The sequence below is a fragment of the Adiantum capillus-veneris genome, chromosome 2, assembly GCF_014529385.1.
Source record: "Adiantum capillus-veneris isolate H3 chromosome 2, ASM1452938v2, whole genome shotgun sequence".
Lineage (NCBI taxonomy): Eukaryota > Viridiplantae > Streptophyta > Polypodiopsida > Polypodiales > Pteridaceae > Adiantum > Adiantum capillus-veneris.
In genome coordinates this window covers 148,414,539-148,431,999 of record NC_140932.1, presented here as the reverse complement: position 1 = coordinate 148,431,999, position 17,461 = coordinate 148,414,539, and the positions used below count along the sequence as shown (strand labels likewise).

At 43.2% G+C, this 17,461-nt stretch overlaps 1 protein-coding gene across 3 annotated transcripts in view; it reads left to right on the top strand.

The window, feature by feature from the left end:
* Positions 1-2,033: 2,033 nt before the first annotated feature.
* The window catches only part of LOC147463833 (uncharacterized protein C16C9.01c-like), an 88,830-nt gene continuing 73,402 nt past the window's right edge, over positions 2,034-17,461 (top strand). For 2 of the 3 annotated variants that reach the window (XM_086529622.1, XM_086529618.1), the window contains exon 1: positions 2,034-2,202. In XM_086529622.1, coding sequence (XP_086385748.1) covers positions 2,118-2,202 — 85 coding nt within the window. In that variant the 5' untranslated portion in view covers positions 2,034-2,117. The remainder of the gene's footprint in view (positions 2,203-17,461) is intronic. The other variant, XM_086529626.1, reaches the window with a different exon arrangement.

Sequence of the window (17,461 nt, the reverse complement as noted above, 5' to 3'; positions counted from 1 at the left end):
AAAAATCTCTCTGCTGTGTCCCTTGAGCTTGCTTCGTCTTCTCCAAGTTGTGTGTGTTTTCCTGCAACCCTAATTCCAACATCAAAGGCATCACATAGCCCCTGCACATTTCAAACCAAACACTTTCTTTGCTTTCTCCCTTGTTGTAATAGACGAGAGCGCAGAGTCCCTTCAAATATGTGACAAATAGCATAGCATATGCATAATCAGACATACATACCTTGAAAATCGATCATACACGTTGTTCGTCAAAACACACAAGTAGACAAAGGGAGATAGTAAGAGAGAGCATGAGAGCATGTGCATGCGCACCCCCTAGAGTGGAGTACTATGCATATCACGAGAGAGAAGAGGTGAGAGGAGAGAAAAAGAGAGACACAAAGCACAGGGTAAACTCTCTCCTTGTGCAAGAGTGAGCATTTTCCTCTTGCACGCATTTAGTTATAGATAGCAGTCAATGCTCAAAAAGATTACAACCATCCACTTGGGTGGTTGTAATAGATAACAGTTAATGCTCAAACTGATTACAACCATCCACTTGGGTATAAAAATGACCATTGCTTTAAAGAGTCCTCAGCTAATAAAACGTCCATATACTATCTATCATTTGCTTAACCCATACATCATCGATGCTTGCCACCTATCAGCCATGCAAAAAATATATGTTAATACATCATAATCAAATACTATTACATATTTCTCCGTTACGGAAGTAATTGTCCTCAATTGTTATAGTATTATCCCGCAAGATATAAAACAATGGTTAAAGTTACATATTAAAAACATCCTGTGGAAAAATAAAATCTTATAAATTTAATTTGGTTATGCCTTTAGTCATCCACATAGTGCATATTTTAGTATCCCATACCACTGGAATAAGCAATACATGTCATGTCATGATGTATTAGGTAAAAGGTGACAATCATCATTCAATATCCATTGCTACAGACAGGATCACGGAGTCCCTCCAAACACACAAAAAATAGCATAGCATACGCATAATTGGACATGCATACCTTGAAAATCATTGTACACATTGTTTATCAAAACGCCCGAGTAGACAAAGGGAGAGAGCAAGAGAGAGTGTGGGATGTGCATGCACACCTCCTAGAGTGGACTGCAACATATACTGCGAGAGAGAAGAGGTGAGAGGAGAGAAGAAGAGAGACACAAAGCACTGGGTACAATCTCCCCTCGTGCAAGAGTGAATATTTTCCTCTTACACGTCTTTATTTATAGATAGCATCCAATGCTCAAAATGATGACAATTGTCCACTTGGGCATCATTTCTTCAAAGATTTCTCAGCTAATAAAACGTCCATAGACCATATAACCCATAAATTAAGTGTGCTTTCCACTTTTCAGTCATACAACAAATATGTGTCGATACATCATAATTAGAAACCATTACACTTGTTGCTCCATAGAATCAACTTCAAGCCCGATGACTTCCCACTGATTTTGACATGCTAGATGTGGCTAAGCCCATTGAATAAGACCACATATTGTCTATCCAAAATCCATAAGAAAGGAATTTTTTCCTTTGTGTGTGTGTGCACAATCGCTGCTTCCATGAGTTTTTGGCCTCTTCAACCAATACACACCATGCTTATAAAATATGAAGCAAAAAGGTTGTTCTACCAGCTAGCTAATGTACTCATATTAAGCAATGATTTAGCATCATCGACACGATGTGACTTAGCATCATGTTTTGAATTTTGCATGTTTGCCAATATGATATGACAACTACCATGGAAAAGCCCAAATTCACCTCTAAAGGAAAGCACAAATTATAGACACGATCATCCACCTTTAGGTATGGATTGAAAGAATGCTAAACCTCTAAACGTGGAATTCAACAGTGTTTACAAGAAACTTAAAATCAGATGCAAGGCATCTATTGGGTTTTGATTTTTGCATATAAGAAAATAGAAAAGTGCAATTGCAATTTGAAAATAGTGTATTTTATTTTATTCTTTAGTAATAAGTTTCCAAAAAGATCTCCAAAGTCTTTGCCAGTAATTTTTGATTTTTTGAACACTCATTCAATCGCCATATCACTGAAGACACTGTCATCGAGATTGGATCGTTACTGAGAAGAAGAAGAAGGGCGAGGCATGGAGTTCGTTACTTTCACCATTATTATCGACGACATCGTGCATCCAGATGGGCGCACCCTAATGGAGTCCCTCGGAGGCGGAGGTGACGACACACATACACTTCTTTTTCTTGTTCTTAACGTTATCAGTTACAAGGCAAAACGTCAGAATGAAGAAAACCCACAATGAGAAGGCCAAACTTAGTACCCTGAGAGTGCAGCTAGAAACAAGTCAAATAACATCTGCAAAGATATCTCAGCAATTGAAATGTAATGTCTCTCTGCTACATAGAAGCAAAAAGAGCCCTGGAGAGTTTGATGGAAAACATGATTTTAGCCCAAAACTCCAAAAATATCACAAGGCACAATATCGAGCCCAAACAAAGAATCCATGCCTCTGTCGATGTGTTCGGGATAACACCAAACATCCGGAAATGTTTCCCATATTTGTGAGAAGGGAATCTCACATGTAGTCACTTCGTTAAATGCAAAAAGAAACTCTCAAGAATGTTGGGAAGTCCAAAGAAAACGAGCATAAGTCTCTTTGAATGTCTATTTTGTCTACAATGCCCATCAAATATTTTGCGTTTTGCTCCAATAGGGTGTACTCCAACCAAACACTTGGAGAGAAATGGCCATTCCTTCATAGGAGTGTGGGTTTTCCCATAATGCAAAAAGACGACGTCACCAGCAACATGAGTTTTACATGCACCAAAGGGTCTTGGATACTTTGAATACTCGAGGAGAAGATCAACTCTAGGAATATGATTTATCACGTGTTACTTGATTCATAGATATAGCCAATTTGATGTCTTTAGAGTTAAGAGGCGAAGTGGCACAAATATGGCTGAGGCAAATCTGAAGTACACAAGAGACATGTTCTCCACTCAGATGCTGTGGCTCCTAAGTCAAGTGCCCCTTGTGGTACTTCTTTATTGATTTCTCTCACAGATACAATAGTTTGGGACTTTGGGAGAGCTCTGGTCTGCAACTGACTGCCTTGGGCTCCCCCAAAGCCCATATGTAAAGGCATTGGGCCTAAAAGCAACTGCTATAAAAACATAAGCAGTTGTTGTACAACCTGCCACGTCATGCATCCCATGATTCACATTGGGAATCACGTCGGAATTCTTGCTGCACTTCACGCATTCTCGGGCTCGAATCTGGATCCTCTCATCCGGTCAACTCATTCTCTCCTCTTCCGGTGCAGTACGGGCATGTCACATCATCCTTTATAACATAACCCCAGTCCCCTCCCTTTTTTCTTGAAAGAAGAGTAATTGCCCTCAATTACACGTGCAAAACACAACAAACGAGAATTCAGTAGACATTGACTTCATGCAGACATGCATTTGGCCTTCATTCACAAGTTAGTAAAAAAAATAGCATGCATTGGCACAATCAACAATCGCATTCACGTCCTTGTCCCCATCGAGACCTTACGTACAAATTATGAAGTCAAAAAATCATTTCGCTATTACATCTCATTTCGAGTCTTGTCGGCATCTGCAACCGATCCGGGCTTCCCTTTCTCCCTAATGTGCTGTTTGTTTCTCATGCACTGGTGCTTCTTCCTTGACTCCTACTTCCTCTTCCATGTACTCGTACTCTTCCTTGAAATCACGAGGTACTGTTACTATGTCCATGGCTGATGTAGAAAATAGGATCGGACTCTTTGTAGAGGAAAAATCGACTCATTCTCCGATATCAATGTTACCAGCGACTCGCTGATAGGGTAGTCAAACAGATGACACACATCTGAATAGAAACAACAAGTATGGAAACTAGAAAGAGACAACTGAAAACTATAGACAAGAGACACAATGGAGTGGACTTCTCCATTGAGATGCGGTGGCCCCTAAGTTAGGCGCCCCTTGTGGTTTATTGATTGCCCTCACAGATACAATCGGCAGGGAGAGCTGTGGTCTGCAATTGATGGCCATGAACTCTCCCAAAGCCCACATTTAAAGGCACTGGGTTTGCTTTCAAAAACTGGTGTCCCCAAAAGCTACAACACCCAAAAAGTTGATTGCATTCATGACTGAGCCAGAAAGCTAAACCAGCCACATAGGGAAAATGGAAAAAATGCCCTAGACCTTGTGCCACCAAGAGGCACACCATATGACACCTCCAACAATACAGGGTGGGTCGGAAATGAGCCGGGCACAACCACAAAACAACCCTCACTTTCTATGATCAGCCCTTGGGAGATATTGGGGCACTAGCAGCTTTGCTAGGTCTGCCAGAGAGGTAGCAAACTTGAACATTGAGTGGTAAACTGGGGTTGTCGGGTCAAGGATATGTTGGACATAAGGATTTATCTTTTGTGCCTCCGTAAGGATGTGATGTTTCATGCTAGAATCCAAATGTTTTGGCAAGATCGATCTAAAATGTGGATATTATCAGATCACGATAGGGCTTGGAGATATTTGCAAAACAGCTTTTAGGATGACTTTTGGACTATATGAGTTTTTGGGGATGCCGTTTGGCTTTACCAATGGTTTGATAGGATGAAGGAGTCACAACTTGGTGATGTGGCATTACTGTATTCCCGTGAAGAGAAAGACCGAGAAAAGAGCTGACCGGGAGCCGAAGCCCTGCACCAAAGTTTGAGAGTAGCAGCCCAGATTCTGCAATGAGATCTGCGCCAAAATTGCTGGATTGTACGACAGCATGCTGTCGTGGCAGTACGGACACGTGCTAGTGTGGCACACTGCTGATGTTGCGGATTTGACCTTGAGGAGTGTTTTTTGCAACTAGTTATTGAAAGCATGACTTTTTAGAGCAGCTCCACTGAGAGTTGTACACATGGCCTGAGAGCAAAATACTGTCACAGTGTTGACGTGGCATTTCTTGATTGGACTTGAAGAGAGGAGCAAGAGTTGAGTTGGAGCTCGATCGGAAAGGGGGACCCAAATCTGAACTGGCGGCATCATGAAATGCGGAGGGAATCCCGATGTGAATTGCGGGCTGATGCGGTGTTCGTACGACTCTTTGACATGGCATCAATACAAGGGTCAGCTTTTGGTGCATTATGAAAGCAATTGCTTTCAGGCTTTTGGGGGACGCCGGTTATTGTTAATACAATGCCTTTAAATATGAGGCCTAGGGTGAGCCTCTGGACATGTGCAAGTTTGTGCAGTTGTAGAGAGGCTCTCCCTGATAGTTGTATCTATGAAGATCGAATCAATAAAGAAGTACCACAAGGGGTGACTGCCCCAGCAACCGATCTGAAGAGTGAATACCATCAAATCATGATCACTCTTGGAGGAAAGATTGTGTTCAGGATGTCCTTTGGATCGTGTGAGTTGTTGGTGCTGATGTTTGGGCCTACTCATGCTCTTGCAACGTTCAATAGGATGAAAACTAGATTTATTGAGAGCACTAGTTTCACAAATTGAATCGACCAACTGTCATACCACTGTCACAAGACGGGCACATGTGCCAATAGAAAAGAACAAACTGAACAGACTTTTAGCACTTCAATAACAACTGAACTGAGAGAGAGAGACAACACGCGACACAGAGTGGCGGAATTCCACCCCAGAGAGTATTGGCCCCAAACCTTGGCGCCCCTTTCGGTATTTCTTTATATTGCATCAACTCAGTACAAGCCGGTACTTCAGACTTTGCACCTTCTTCAGGAAGCATGCCCGAGAATGAGCCCATGGCCTCATATTTAAAGGCCCTAGGCCCCAAAAGCAGTTTACAGTGAAAAGCCTTCAAACTCAAAAGCTTCTGGTCCAAAAGCAATCCAAAAAGCTGCCAGCGTAAAAAGCGGAAATCCGTACAGTTCTGCCACATCAGCAGTCAGCGGAATTTTCGGAATCTTCGAACAGCTGCCACGTCATTAGTTTTTGACGTAAGCCTTTGTGGGTCCTGCTTTATTTTAATTCCTTGATGTCCCCATAAGTTGGTAGGACTTCTTCTTCTGTTATTTGTTCTTCTTAGGATTTAGGCCCCTCGGCCTGCATCTGCAAGTTGGCTCCATTCTTTAGGGCTTTGACACGTCAGCAGTATGTGATATCTCCCCTTCTTGATAGAGAGTAATCGTCTGCGATAACAAGATATGTGCAAAACAACTCAAGTTAGCTCAAAAATTTCTGAGGGTCATTCCGAGGGACAATCAGTTTACTCTTTTTGTCAAGGAGTTAGCTTCTCCTTTCAGCTCTTTCAATCAAGGAGTTGGCTTCTCCTTTCGTCCAGATCATAACTCTTGATATTCCGGCGTTGTAAAATTAGCCATCACACCCAGACTGCACTGATCTTCCCCGGGTGTCTTGATGCACTAAAATTACATACCTACGCAATCTCATCCAATTAGGAATATTCATTGGTTGGCACATCACAATGCAACGCAATTGCTCACATATGCATATTACAAGACATAGAAACATAAAGCCGTCGATGAACACTCCTCCTGCATAACGTAACAAGATTTGGGCCGGGAGATATTCAACGACTCCCTCATCACTCCTCCCGCATAACCTAAAAAGGTCCGGGCCAGGAGATATAGAGGCCTTTTACAACCAAACGCCCCCCAGACCGAAGCTTGCGTCGTTTGGAGGTACTGAGAGTAACCACTGCTCAGACTTCTTATTACTCCTCCCGCATAACCATCTAGGTCCGGGCCAGGAGTCACAACAACAATTATTTTACAAGCATACAACCAAACGCTCCCCAAGCATCGGCCTGCGTCGTTCGGAGGTTTTCTAGCATAGAACGGAACACTCCCCAAGCATCGGCCTGCATTGTTCCGAGGTTCAAACAATACCAAAACAGTATTTCTCACTTCTCCACCCGGGAGTAAAATCACCAATCAATGAAACCAATATTAAAACCAGAGTCAAACATTTCAAATGAGCACCAAAACAGGTTCAAAACAGATACCATCCATTTCAAACAAACTCCAACAGGATCACCAAACAAGCTCTCAAACAGATTTCAAACTTAAAAAGCAATCTCGACATCAGCCGAGCTCGAAAAGTCAACTGACTTTCCATCTTGAAACCTTCATAAAAAATTAGGGTTAGATTCCTTACATAAGGTTGTACAACCCATTTATGCAAGAGGGTTCCAAAACTGGAAAACCTAATTTAATGGACTTGTCTAGACATGCAGGTCCTATGAACAGGCTCACAAAATTGTCGGTACTAATCCTTCTAGGATTGTAGACACTCCTATCTAGAGATCGGTGGAAAATTGGCTCTGGAAGTCGATGAAGCATGTCCACGTGGCACACAAAGCCATGTACATGTGACATGATACATCCCCTCTTGCTTAAGGTGAGGTACGAGTACCGAGCTGCATGGCCTCGTATGAGGCTAGCAAATCTGGATAGTTGATGAAAAATTTATCGTCCACCCAAGCAGCGTCATGTGTCCCTTGATCCTTGAACTTCAGGAAGTATTGCCTTGCTTGCTTTTTCGTTCTGTGCTTGAATCGATGTAAAAGGATCTGTTCCGGCTCCATAACTTTGGCTTCATCAATTATCTCGGTTGCTTCTCGTCTTGAATGCTCCTTGGAGGTTCACCCTGACACAATTTAAGCCAAGAAACATGGAAAACATTATGCATTGTCCAAAAAGATGGTAAACGTAATTGCATGGAAAGATCATTTACCTTTTTGACGATAGGAAACGAACCATACATACGAAATGAGAGTTTAGGAAACCCCTTATCAACTTGCTTGAGACGTTGCTTGATGATCCTTAAAAATACCTTGTCACTTTCCTTGAATGAGATATCATGTCGATGCTAATTAGCATGCTTAGAATAGGACTCACTAAACCGAAGCTTAACACTCTCGAGTACCTCCGCATAGGTTTGACCAACACAATTAGCATCATTAAATTTGGAAATGGACCTAGTCAACAAAGATTGTAAAGGTCTGTCAAAGGCAGCCTCATATGGAGTACGACTGATTGCACTAGAGAATGAATCGTTTAGGACAGTCTGAACTAATGGCAAATATTATTCCCACTTACATTGTTTATCATGAACATATGCTTTGAGAACATCAAATGCCAGGTGGTTGTATATTTCAGTTTGCCCATCAGATTGTGGATGAAATGCAAAAGAAAAATTTATTTGAGTGCCAAAATTTTCAAACAAAGCACTTCAAAAATGGATGTGAACTTTTTATCACGATCTGACACAATTGATTTGGGTAGACCACACAATGGATACCAATGCTTTATGAACAACCATGCAACATCTTGTGTAGTAACATCGGCCTTGCAAGGGATTAACACACAAAATTTACTTCTCGTCCAAATTAAAGGGCAAGTAGCCCTACAGGTGCAGGAACTCGAGGGGCTTGCTACAGATGCGACAGGCACGTGAAATGGAGCCCAAAACAGAAATTACGGCATGCTGTGTATTTTTGTAGGTTTAGGGTTTTGGCCGTTTTTTGTTGCCTAATAGTAGTCCCAAGAGCTTCGGGGAAGCTGTGGAATCTTCGTGCAGGTGTTCTGGTGCATTTTAGAGGCCGAAAACAGAGAATTCAGCGTGCTGTGATTTCTCGCCAGGTTTAGGAAAGCGCTCTAATGCGCTAGAAAAAGTCACCTATCTCATGGGGATTTTGTCTGTGCAGCCTTCTACTGTCGTTATGTTGCTGAAATTGGCTAGAATAGGCCATTTTCAGCGCAATAAAAGTGGGACAGCACGTAGGAGTTGACAGGTTTTCTCCGAAGTCTAATTGGAATATAGAAATACCGAAAGGGGTGCCAACCTTTGGGGCCAACGTGGTGTCACTGTCTACTTAGGAGCACTCTAGCTACCGAGTTGTGATTTGTTTTGAAGTGTTGAATTCTAGTCACAAGTTTGTTCGTGAAGTTTCTTTTGTGTTGTAAAGTTAAGTAGTGTAAAGATCGGGTGAAAGCGAAAGTCTACGGCCCTTTAGTGAGTCTACGGGCCAGTTTCATGGTTCCGTTGCTAGTACAAAATCACTTTTTCCTCAAGAAGTGAGCCTTGGTTGGTTTTTGGCGAAGACACAAAGCATAGGAACTTGGAATTACACTATGGTTGGCAGGACAAATGATACCAGGAAAGAGGGTTCCTCTTCACAGGATAGATAGGCTGTTCCTTTAGTGTTCGAGGTCGGCGAGAGCTCATGGCCACCACTGTCTGTACCTTTTCTTGATGTGAATGCACCCCAAGCTCAAGGGTTTATGATTGTGCAACTAGACGAGGATGTGTTCATGACACAATTGGTTGCTGTTGTGAATGTGTTTCCTCGATTGGTGCAGAATCTCAGGTACATGGAATTTTTGCAAGCTCCACCAGTGTCACAACTGACAAGGCAACTTTCACATGCAGTAGAGCTTGTTGAGGCTCAAGCCCAAGTCCCTTAAGCGCCTCAACAAGGCTGGGAGCATTCCCATGTTGCGGAAGCAATTGGGGCTCCAAGACAAACTTTTTCTGTCCACAAACATGTGGTTAGGAGGCCAATTCCATAGGCTTTACCAGTTCAGCCAGCCACCTCTAAGAGTCCAAACGTTGGATTAAATGGACAGGGAGTTTTCCAGGCTATGCATCAGGTTTTTCCACCACCCACGGTACATCCTGGGTATTTCGGGGGGTGGATCTGTGTTTCAAAGCATGGCTGATCATGCGCCTGGAAACTAGCAGTACATGCTAGGAATAGTCTTTGGGGGTATGCAAGGCGTGATGCGAAACCCCATGTATGGTAGTATCGGCTTACAACTAGGGTTTTAGTGCAATCAAGGCCAGTTTGGGGTGCCACATGCCTTTTTTGGTATGGTTGGTTTTTCCAACCAGTAGGCAAATATGGCACCAAGGAACCAAAATGTCAAGGGCCAAGGGGCATAGATGATCCCACCACAGTCCACTGTACCCATCTTGCAGACACTTCCCTATGATAATTTGGGAATGGTGGAAAAGCCAAAACTATACAAAGAAGGTGGTGCAGTTGTGAAGTTTGATACTTTTAGCGGATTTGAGGACAACACGTAGGCTCTTACTTTCCTCCAACAGTTTGATACGGCTTATCCAAGAATTTTACAAAGGCGTCCAAGGTCAGGAAAGTTGTCAGTTTCTTGAAAATGCATGTTTATGGTGGACGACTTTGTTGATGCAATGACAGACACCCGCCACATGGGTTTACTTCAAGCAAATGTTTGCATGTGCATGGCTGTCAAATGAAGCCGATGCCATGACAGATTGGCACCAACTCAATGCGGCTACTTGCAAGAGCTTAGAGGAGTACAATCAGAAGTTCTGTAAAGCGTTGCTTTCAGTAACTTCCTATAGGTTTGTGCCATTGACAGAGCAGATTGAGAAGTATTGTTGTGGGCTGCCTAAAGGGCTCAAAAAGCTACTGTACAAAGAACATAATTGCCACCCTTGCTCAACATATGGAAGTTGGCAACATTGGTCATGCCTTGTTGAAGGGAGAAGACAGTGGATTCCAAGGCAATGTGAAAGGGGACCAGCCAAAAAAATTTCAGCAAAGAAGCCCTTTGTAAAAGCGACTACTGAAGTGTTTCAGAAGAGGCAGAGAAAGCTAAGGACTCAGCCGAGACGTTTGGCAAAGAAACAGAAAAGGAAGCCTTTTGTGTGCAAGTCGTTCAAAGAGAAGAAGGCTTGAATGGCTGAGAATAAATGCTTTATTTGTGAGCAACTTGGTCTTTTTGATACAGAGTGTCCATAGAGGCAGAGGCCAGCTCACTTAGAGGACAAAGAGGACTAGAAAGGGAAGAAGCCTAAACCCATGGCAGGTTTAGTGCTAGATACGGTGGGCGATAGGCCAAACTCGGATGCCAGCGAGTTAATTAGAAAGCTGCGTCTGCATATCTAGTCGTATGTAGACACAAAAGAATTTTATATCATGCCATTGGTAGGGTGCGATGCGTTGTTGGGAATCCCATGGATGCACCGTGTACATGAAGCGTTGGATGTCTTCAACAAAAAGGTCACCCTGCCACATAGGGGCAAAACTCATATCCTGGATGTAAAGCTTAAAGGGGAGTTTGTCCCTATTGTATCAGCTTCGTCTATCACTTTTGTAATTAAGAATCATCTTTCTGCGTACTTGATTTTTGCACATGATGTTTCAGATAATCGTCAATCAAATTTATCCGCGTTACTTAAAGAAAGGTCAGCATTTTTGCGAGAGTTTAGTGATTGTTTTTCTGACTCATTACTGTCACGGTTGCTGTTGGAGTGGTTTAAGGATCATGTGATAGATTTGGTTCTAGGGTGTAGCCCACCAGACAGACCTCTCTACAAGGTTAGTGCGGCCCAATAGAAAGAGATTATGAGCCAAGTAGAGGAGCTGTTAGAAAAAGCGTTGATTTAACCTAGTTCTTTACCCTTTTGCTCCCCAATGCTTCTAGTGCAGAAGGAGGATGGCTCTTGGTGTTCGTGTATTGACTCCCGTGCATTGAATAAGAATACCATCAAGAACAGGTTTCCTATTCCAAGGATTGATGACATTCTTGACCGTTCAACGGGTGCGGCAATTTTCAACATCATAGACCTTAGGAGTGGATACCATTAGATTCGTATCAGGCCTGAGGACATGTCACAAACTGCTGACGTGTCAAAACCCTAAAGAATGGAGCCAACTTGCAGGTGCTGGCCGAGGGGTTTAAACCCTAAGAAGAACAAGTAATAGAAGAAGAAGAAGTCCTACCAACTTATAGTGACCCCGTTTGAGGGGCCCCCAAGTGAGATAAAGGATTAAAATAAAGAAGGACCCGCACACAGGCAAAAACTGATGACGTGGCAGATTTTAAAAAATTGCACTGACATGATGACGTGGCAGGATGTACGGATTTCCGTGATTTACGCTGGCAGCTTTTTGGCTTTGCTTTTGGACCAGATGCTTTTGAGTTTGAAGGCTTTTCAATGTAAACTGCTTTTGGGGACTAGGGCCTTTAAATATGAGGTTAGGGCTCATTCTCTGGCATGCTTCTTGGAGAAGGTGCAGAGTCTGGACTACCGGCTTGTACTGTGTTGATGCAATATACAGAAATACCGAAGGGGCTCCCAGGTTTGGGGCCAATACTCTCTGGGGTGGAATTCCGACACTCCGTGCCGCGTGTCGTCTCTCTCTCTCTCTCTCTCTCTCTCTCTCTCAGTTCAGTTGTTATTGAAGTGCTAAAAGACTGTTCAGTCTATTCTCTTCTATTGGCACGCGGTGCCCGTCTTGTGACAAGACAAGACTGTGTTTAGAACGACGTTTGGTCTATATGAGTTTCTAGTGATGCCATTTGGTCTTACAAATGCTCCTGCTATGTTCAATAGGATGATGGATCGGATTTTCCGTCCACATCAAAAGTTTGTTGGCACATTCTTTGATGACATGATAGTCTATTCGAAGAATGAAGAGGAGCATAGGCGTCACTTGACCATTGTGTTCGAAGAGTTACGCAGTCAAAGGTTCGAAGAGTTACACAGTCTCACAGGTTGCTCATCAACCATGAGAGTCTCATCTTCGACTCTTCTAAGAAATTGCATCAGCAAAGGCAACCTCAAACTGTCAAATGAAAGAGGTAGCTTTTGGGATATCTGTGCTTTTCTCAAAAGTATCAAACTTAATGGAGTGTTCTCAGGTCTAGAGACCTTTAAATCCTTTCCAGCATGGCGGGATATCTTGCCTATGGTTCTGAACTTGATATTCATGGGGAGTCGGGACTCTTGAGTGAGATGAAACTATGGATGATAGGGAAACTTCTTTTAGACTTCTTTGAATTGAAGTAGAAGAATTTGACTCGCTTGTTGGTTTCGAAGGATCTCAAGCATTCCGCTCTGATACCAGTGTCACAATCGGGAGCACCTAACAATGTCAAATATATTTGGATGGATAGAATTTATCATTGACTACTGAAGCCAATTGATATAGAGAGAAAGAGAGAGAGAAAGAAGATCAACACAGTACTTGGGATCAGAAGATGGGTTGGTCCCCTCTGTAAAGAGTATCTTTATTACTCAAGGAGGTCTTTATACAAGCCCCTCCGTTCTAGATGAGACTCGATGGTTCTCAGAAGCCTCCGCTTCCAATCCTCAAGGCAAAACCCTATTCCAAGGGACCTCCGTTCCTTACTTAGAATCCTTGGGAACCAAGGTTCTCGCCTCTAGAACTCACCTTCTAGACTCACGGCATGTCATCCCTATAAACTCTATTCCGACTCTATTCTCAAAGTCCTCTCCCGCAGAGTTCTTAGCATCAACTCTGCTATCCTGGACACGAAGTCCCTCCTTGGTAATCTCTAATTTCTGAACCCCACTCGAGTCTACCACTCTCAGGTTTGTTGACCTACTCCCACACCGAGGGTGCGAAACCCTTGGGCTGATTTGGCTCTATTCCCCTATTGCAAAATAAGGCCAGAGAGAGAGAGAGAGAGAGAGAGAGAGAGAGAGAGAGAGAGAGAGAGAGAGAGAGAGAGAGAGAGAGAGAGATTGCCTATTGCAAAATAAGGCCAGGGGAAGAGGGGGCCTTTAAATATGAGCCAAGGGCTCAATCTCTGGCATGCTCCCGCATGGAGGTGCAGAGGATGGAGTACCAGCGTTGTACTGTTTTGAAGCAATATAAAGAAATACGGAAAGGGGCACTAGGGTTTGGGGCCAATGCTCTCTTGGGGTGGAACTCCGCCATTCCTAGTCTTATGAATTGTGCATCTCTTTCAGTTCAGTTGTTTTGAAGCGTCTAAAGTCTGTTTAGTCTGTTCTTTTCCGCAAGCATGTGGTGCCCGTCCCATTACAGTGATATCAGAGCTTCATGCCCATACCGAGAATCCTAAAAACGCGGACGTTTGCTAATGTGGCAAGAGCGTTTGGATGGGGCAGATTTGGTGCAAGCTTTTGGGAGGCCCCAGTACCTTTTGGATCGAGTGCTTTTGGGGCTTTGCTTTTGGGCATCCTTTGTACTCTTTATAAGTGTCCAAAGGGCCACTCTTCAGAGGGGATGTGGATGCAGAGTCTTAGGAGAGCTGGACCCTTGAGGAGTTGTAACTTTGCAAAGCAATAATAAAGAAATACCGAAAGGGGTACCAGTCTTTGGGGCCAGTGCATCTAGGGACGGAACTCCGTTGTTATGTGTCAACTCTCCTCTTCTCTCTCTCTCTCTCTCTCTCTCTCTCTCTTCAAATTTAGTCATTTGTTCTTGTGTTACTATTTATTTCTCGCTTGGAGTGTCCAAGCGTGTAACAATTGACATGGTGACTTTCGTTGGATACACTACTTACTTGCACTCGAGCTCATAATAAAGAACCATCCTCTATCAGACATAGAAGCTTTTATATTTGCAACTTCTATCAAACATCGAAGCTTTTATGTTTGATAGAGGATGGTTCCTTATTATGAGCTTGAGTGCAGGTAAGTAGAGTGTCCAATGCAAGTCACCATGTGAGTTGAGATAATTGCTAGTATATCAATTTTGTGCTTGTAGGGCATGTAGTTGGATGGATTGAACCATATGTTAGAGTGAATGGTTTGGATGTTTGGCATCGTGTCTTTGTTAGGCATCACTCTTCCTCTGGATCTATAGAGATTATGATTTATCATCTATGGTAAGAAATATCACATCTCTTATACTTATGCTTCTATGTTTATGGGCAAAATCTTACTTTTGTTTTCTATGGTAGTCCTCTAGTTCTATAATTTTTTTGGTTCGTCGAGGAGATTGTGAGCCTTCTATTTACTTGAAAGCTACTGTAATAGACTTGGACACTCCAAGTCAAGAATCAACCGCGACAGCACCAAATAACCACTTCAAAACAATTCACAGATCACAATAGATATGCACTGGCCCGGCGGAGTTCCGTGCCTAGAGATATTGGCCCCAAAGACTGGCGCCCCTTTCGGTATTTCTTTTTATATTAATCAGATCAAAGTACAAGAGAGTGGCTAGGGTTTCACTCTCAGACTCTGCGTCCAGATGCTCTCAGAAGTGAGGCCCTCACCACTAATTTAAAGGTTACAAGGGATGCCCAAAAGCAGAGCCCAAAAGCTTTTAAAATCAAAAGCAGTAGTCCTCTCTCTCTCTTTAGAGAGTCTTTTCTTTTTTTATATAAAAAAAAGCAAAATTCGCGTTGCTCATCATTTCAAATTTTATTTTTTTAATAGCCTCCGCGATTTCTGGAAATTAGGGTTTCTGGCAGAAATTAGGGTTTGCAGGAATTTTAGGGTTTTTGGCAGAAATTAGGGTTTCTGCTGTCCGCCACGTCATCACTTTTGACATACCCCCCTCTTGAAAGCATTGTAATCGACCGCGATTACGCCTGCAAAACCGACAAAAGCCTTAAACCGTCTTAGCAGACACTGACTGTTAGTACCTACGTACTAGGAACACACATCTAGCACATGTACGAAATCGACAGTCACATCACACGACATCACGGAACATCACCAGACATCACAGGACATCACATGACATTCAACATTCATTCGGATCTTAGACCATGATTTATCGGCAATGTAGCTAGCAATCACATCTAGGTCCAATCGGGACCTCATCGATGTCCGATTGACTAACCCCTATTGCAACCATGTCTATTCGAGATCAAGTAGACCAAAATGCTGCAGTCATTTCGTCTATCGGTTCCTGCACTCACAAGAAGTCAAGAACAAATCAGTATCATAATCAGGAATTCCATTTCATAAAGTCATCCAGCAGAATACTGTCAGCTCTCAGTATCCCTGAAGCTCAAAGAGACATCAGTGACTTTAGTATCAAAATCGAGGCATCTGTTGACAAAGGAGTTGAGTAACTCCCCTCTTGTGCATCCCACTGCACCAGATCTTCGGCCAAGCTGAGTTTCTGGGTTCCGTTTGGAGTAGACTATGCTAAACCAAAACATCGAGGTAAAGTTTCACAATCCGAGGAGTATCTGCTAGGCCTCCTCCATCCACTTCGCATCAAATGCAGGAAAGTTCTTGAACTAAACCAAGAACCGCCTTCGGACTTTACCTTTCTTCGTATCGTTATGTGCCAAAATCTGTTCAGGAACAAGGATCTCCTCGTTTTCTTCCACTTCGGGTTGCTCATCAGGCTCCCCATCATCAGGCACATCACCCTTAACAGGGTTCAAGAGACTCACATGCAATGCATTATGAATCCTCCAAGTATCTGGTAGTTTCAATCGGAAGGAGACATCATTTATCTTGTCAGTGATCTGGAAAGGTCCGTAGTATCACATACTAAGCTTTGGAAAAAGCCTCTCCTTTCCCTTTTTCTTTCTAAGGCGTGCCTTCTCAAAAGTAAGAGCACACAATCATCCTCCTTCAGTTTCAAGTCGCGACGATGGCGATCCGCTGCCTTTTTCTGTCGTTCTTGAGACTTCTGCAAAGTCTCGCGAACCTTGGCAAAAGCCGTATCCAAATCTCGCGAATATTCATCCGCTTCAAATATCTAATCTTTCGTGCGTAGGAAGGATGGAACATTCGCAGCACTTTCAACAATCTCACATGGCGTCTTCCCCGTCGAAGAGTGTATCGTGTTACTGTAGGCAAATTCCACCAAAGGTAAGTTCTTTTCCCATTGAGTCTTTTGATCCGAGATACAAGACTTCAATAAATCTAAAATCACTGAATTGGCAATCTCAAATTGCCCGTCAGTCTGCAAGTGAAACGATGACGAGAACTGCAACTGCGTGCCAATGTTCTCCCAAATTGCCTTCCAAAACAAACTCATAAATCTGGGGTCTCTGTCGGAGACAATCGTCTCAGACGTGCCATGTAATCGGAAAATCATCGTGATCATTCTGTGTTCTCGGGAGATCAAAAATGAAATCCATTTCAATATTTTCCCAGGGGCGGGTGGGTATGGGTAAAGGCTGTAACAATCCCTGTGCCTTATGCCTTTCAAACTTGACCTTCTGGCATACCAAGCAACTGCGCACAAACTCTTCCACATCCTTTTTGAGTCTCGGCCCAAAGAAGTATTTCTCTACCCCCTTCATGGTGGTAGCAATGCCGCGGTGACCCGTAAAAGGTGGACAGTGGCATTCAGTCATAACCTTTTCCCTCAACGGCTGTGTAACGCACAACATAGTCTTTTTCATCAAGTAGCCTTCCCGAAGGGAGTATTCAGCTACTGTCTCCCCATCCCGTATCCGTGTGAAAATATCTGCAAAATCTGTATCTGTGGCATACTGATCGACCATATCCTCGAAGCTCCTATGATGTATCGTGGAAACAGCCAGAACCAACGGTTTCCGAGACAAAGCATCTGCCACCACATTCTTCTGTCCCTCACATGGACAATCTGGAAGTGGAAATGTGACAAGAGGTTCGCCCACCGCATTTGCTTTTCCGAAAGCTGCTTCTGTGGCAAGAAGTAGCGCAAACTCTGATGGTCTGTAAAGACAGTAAAATCCGCTCCGAGTAGGTAATGCCG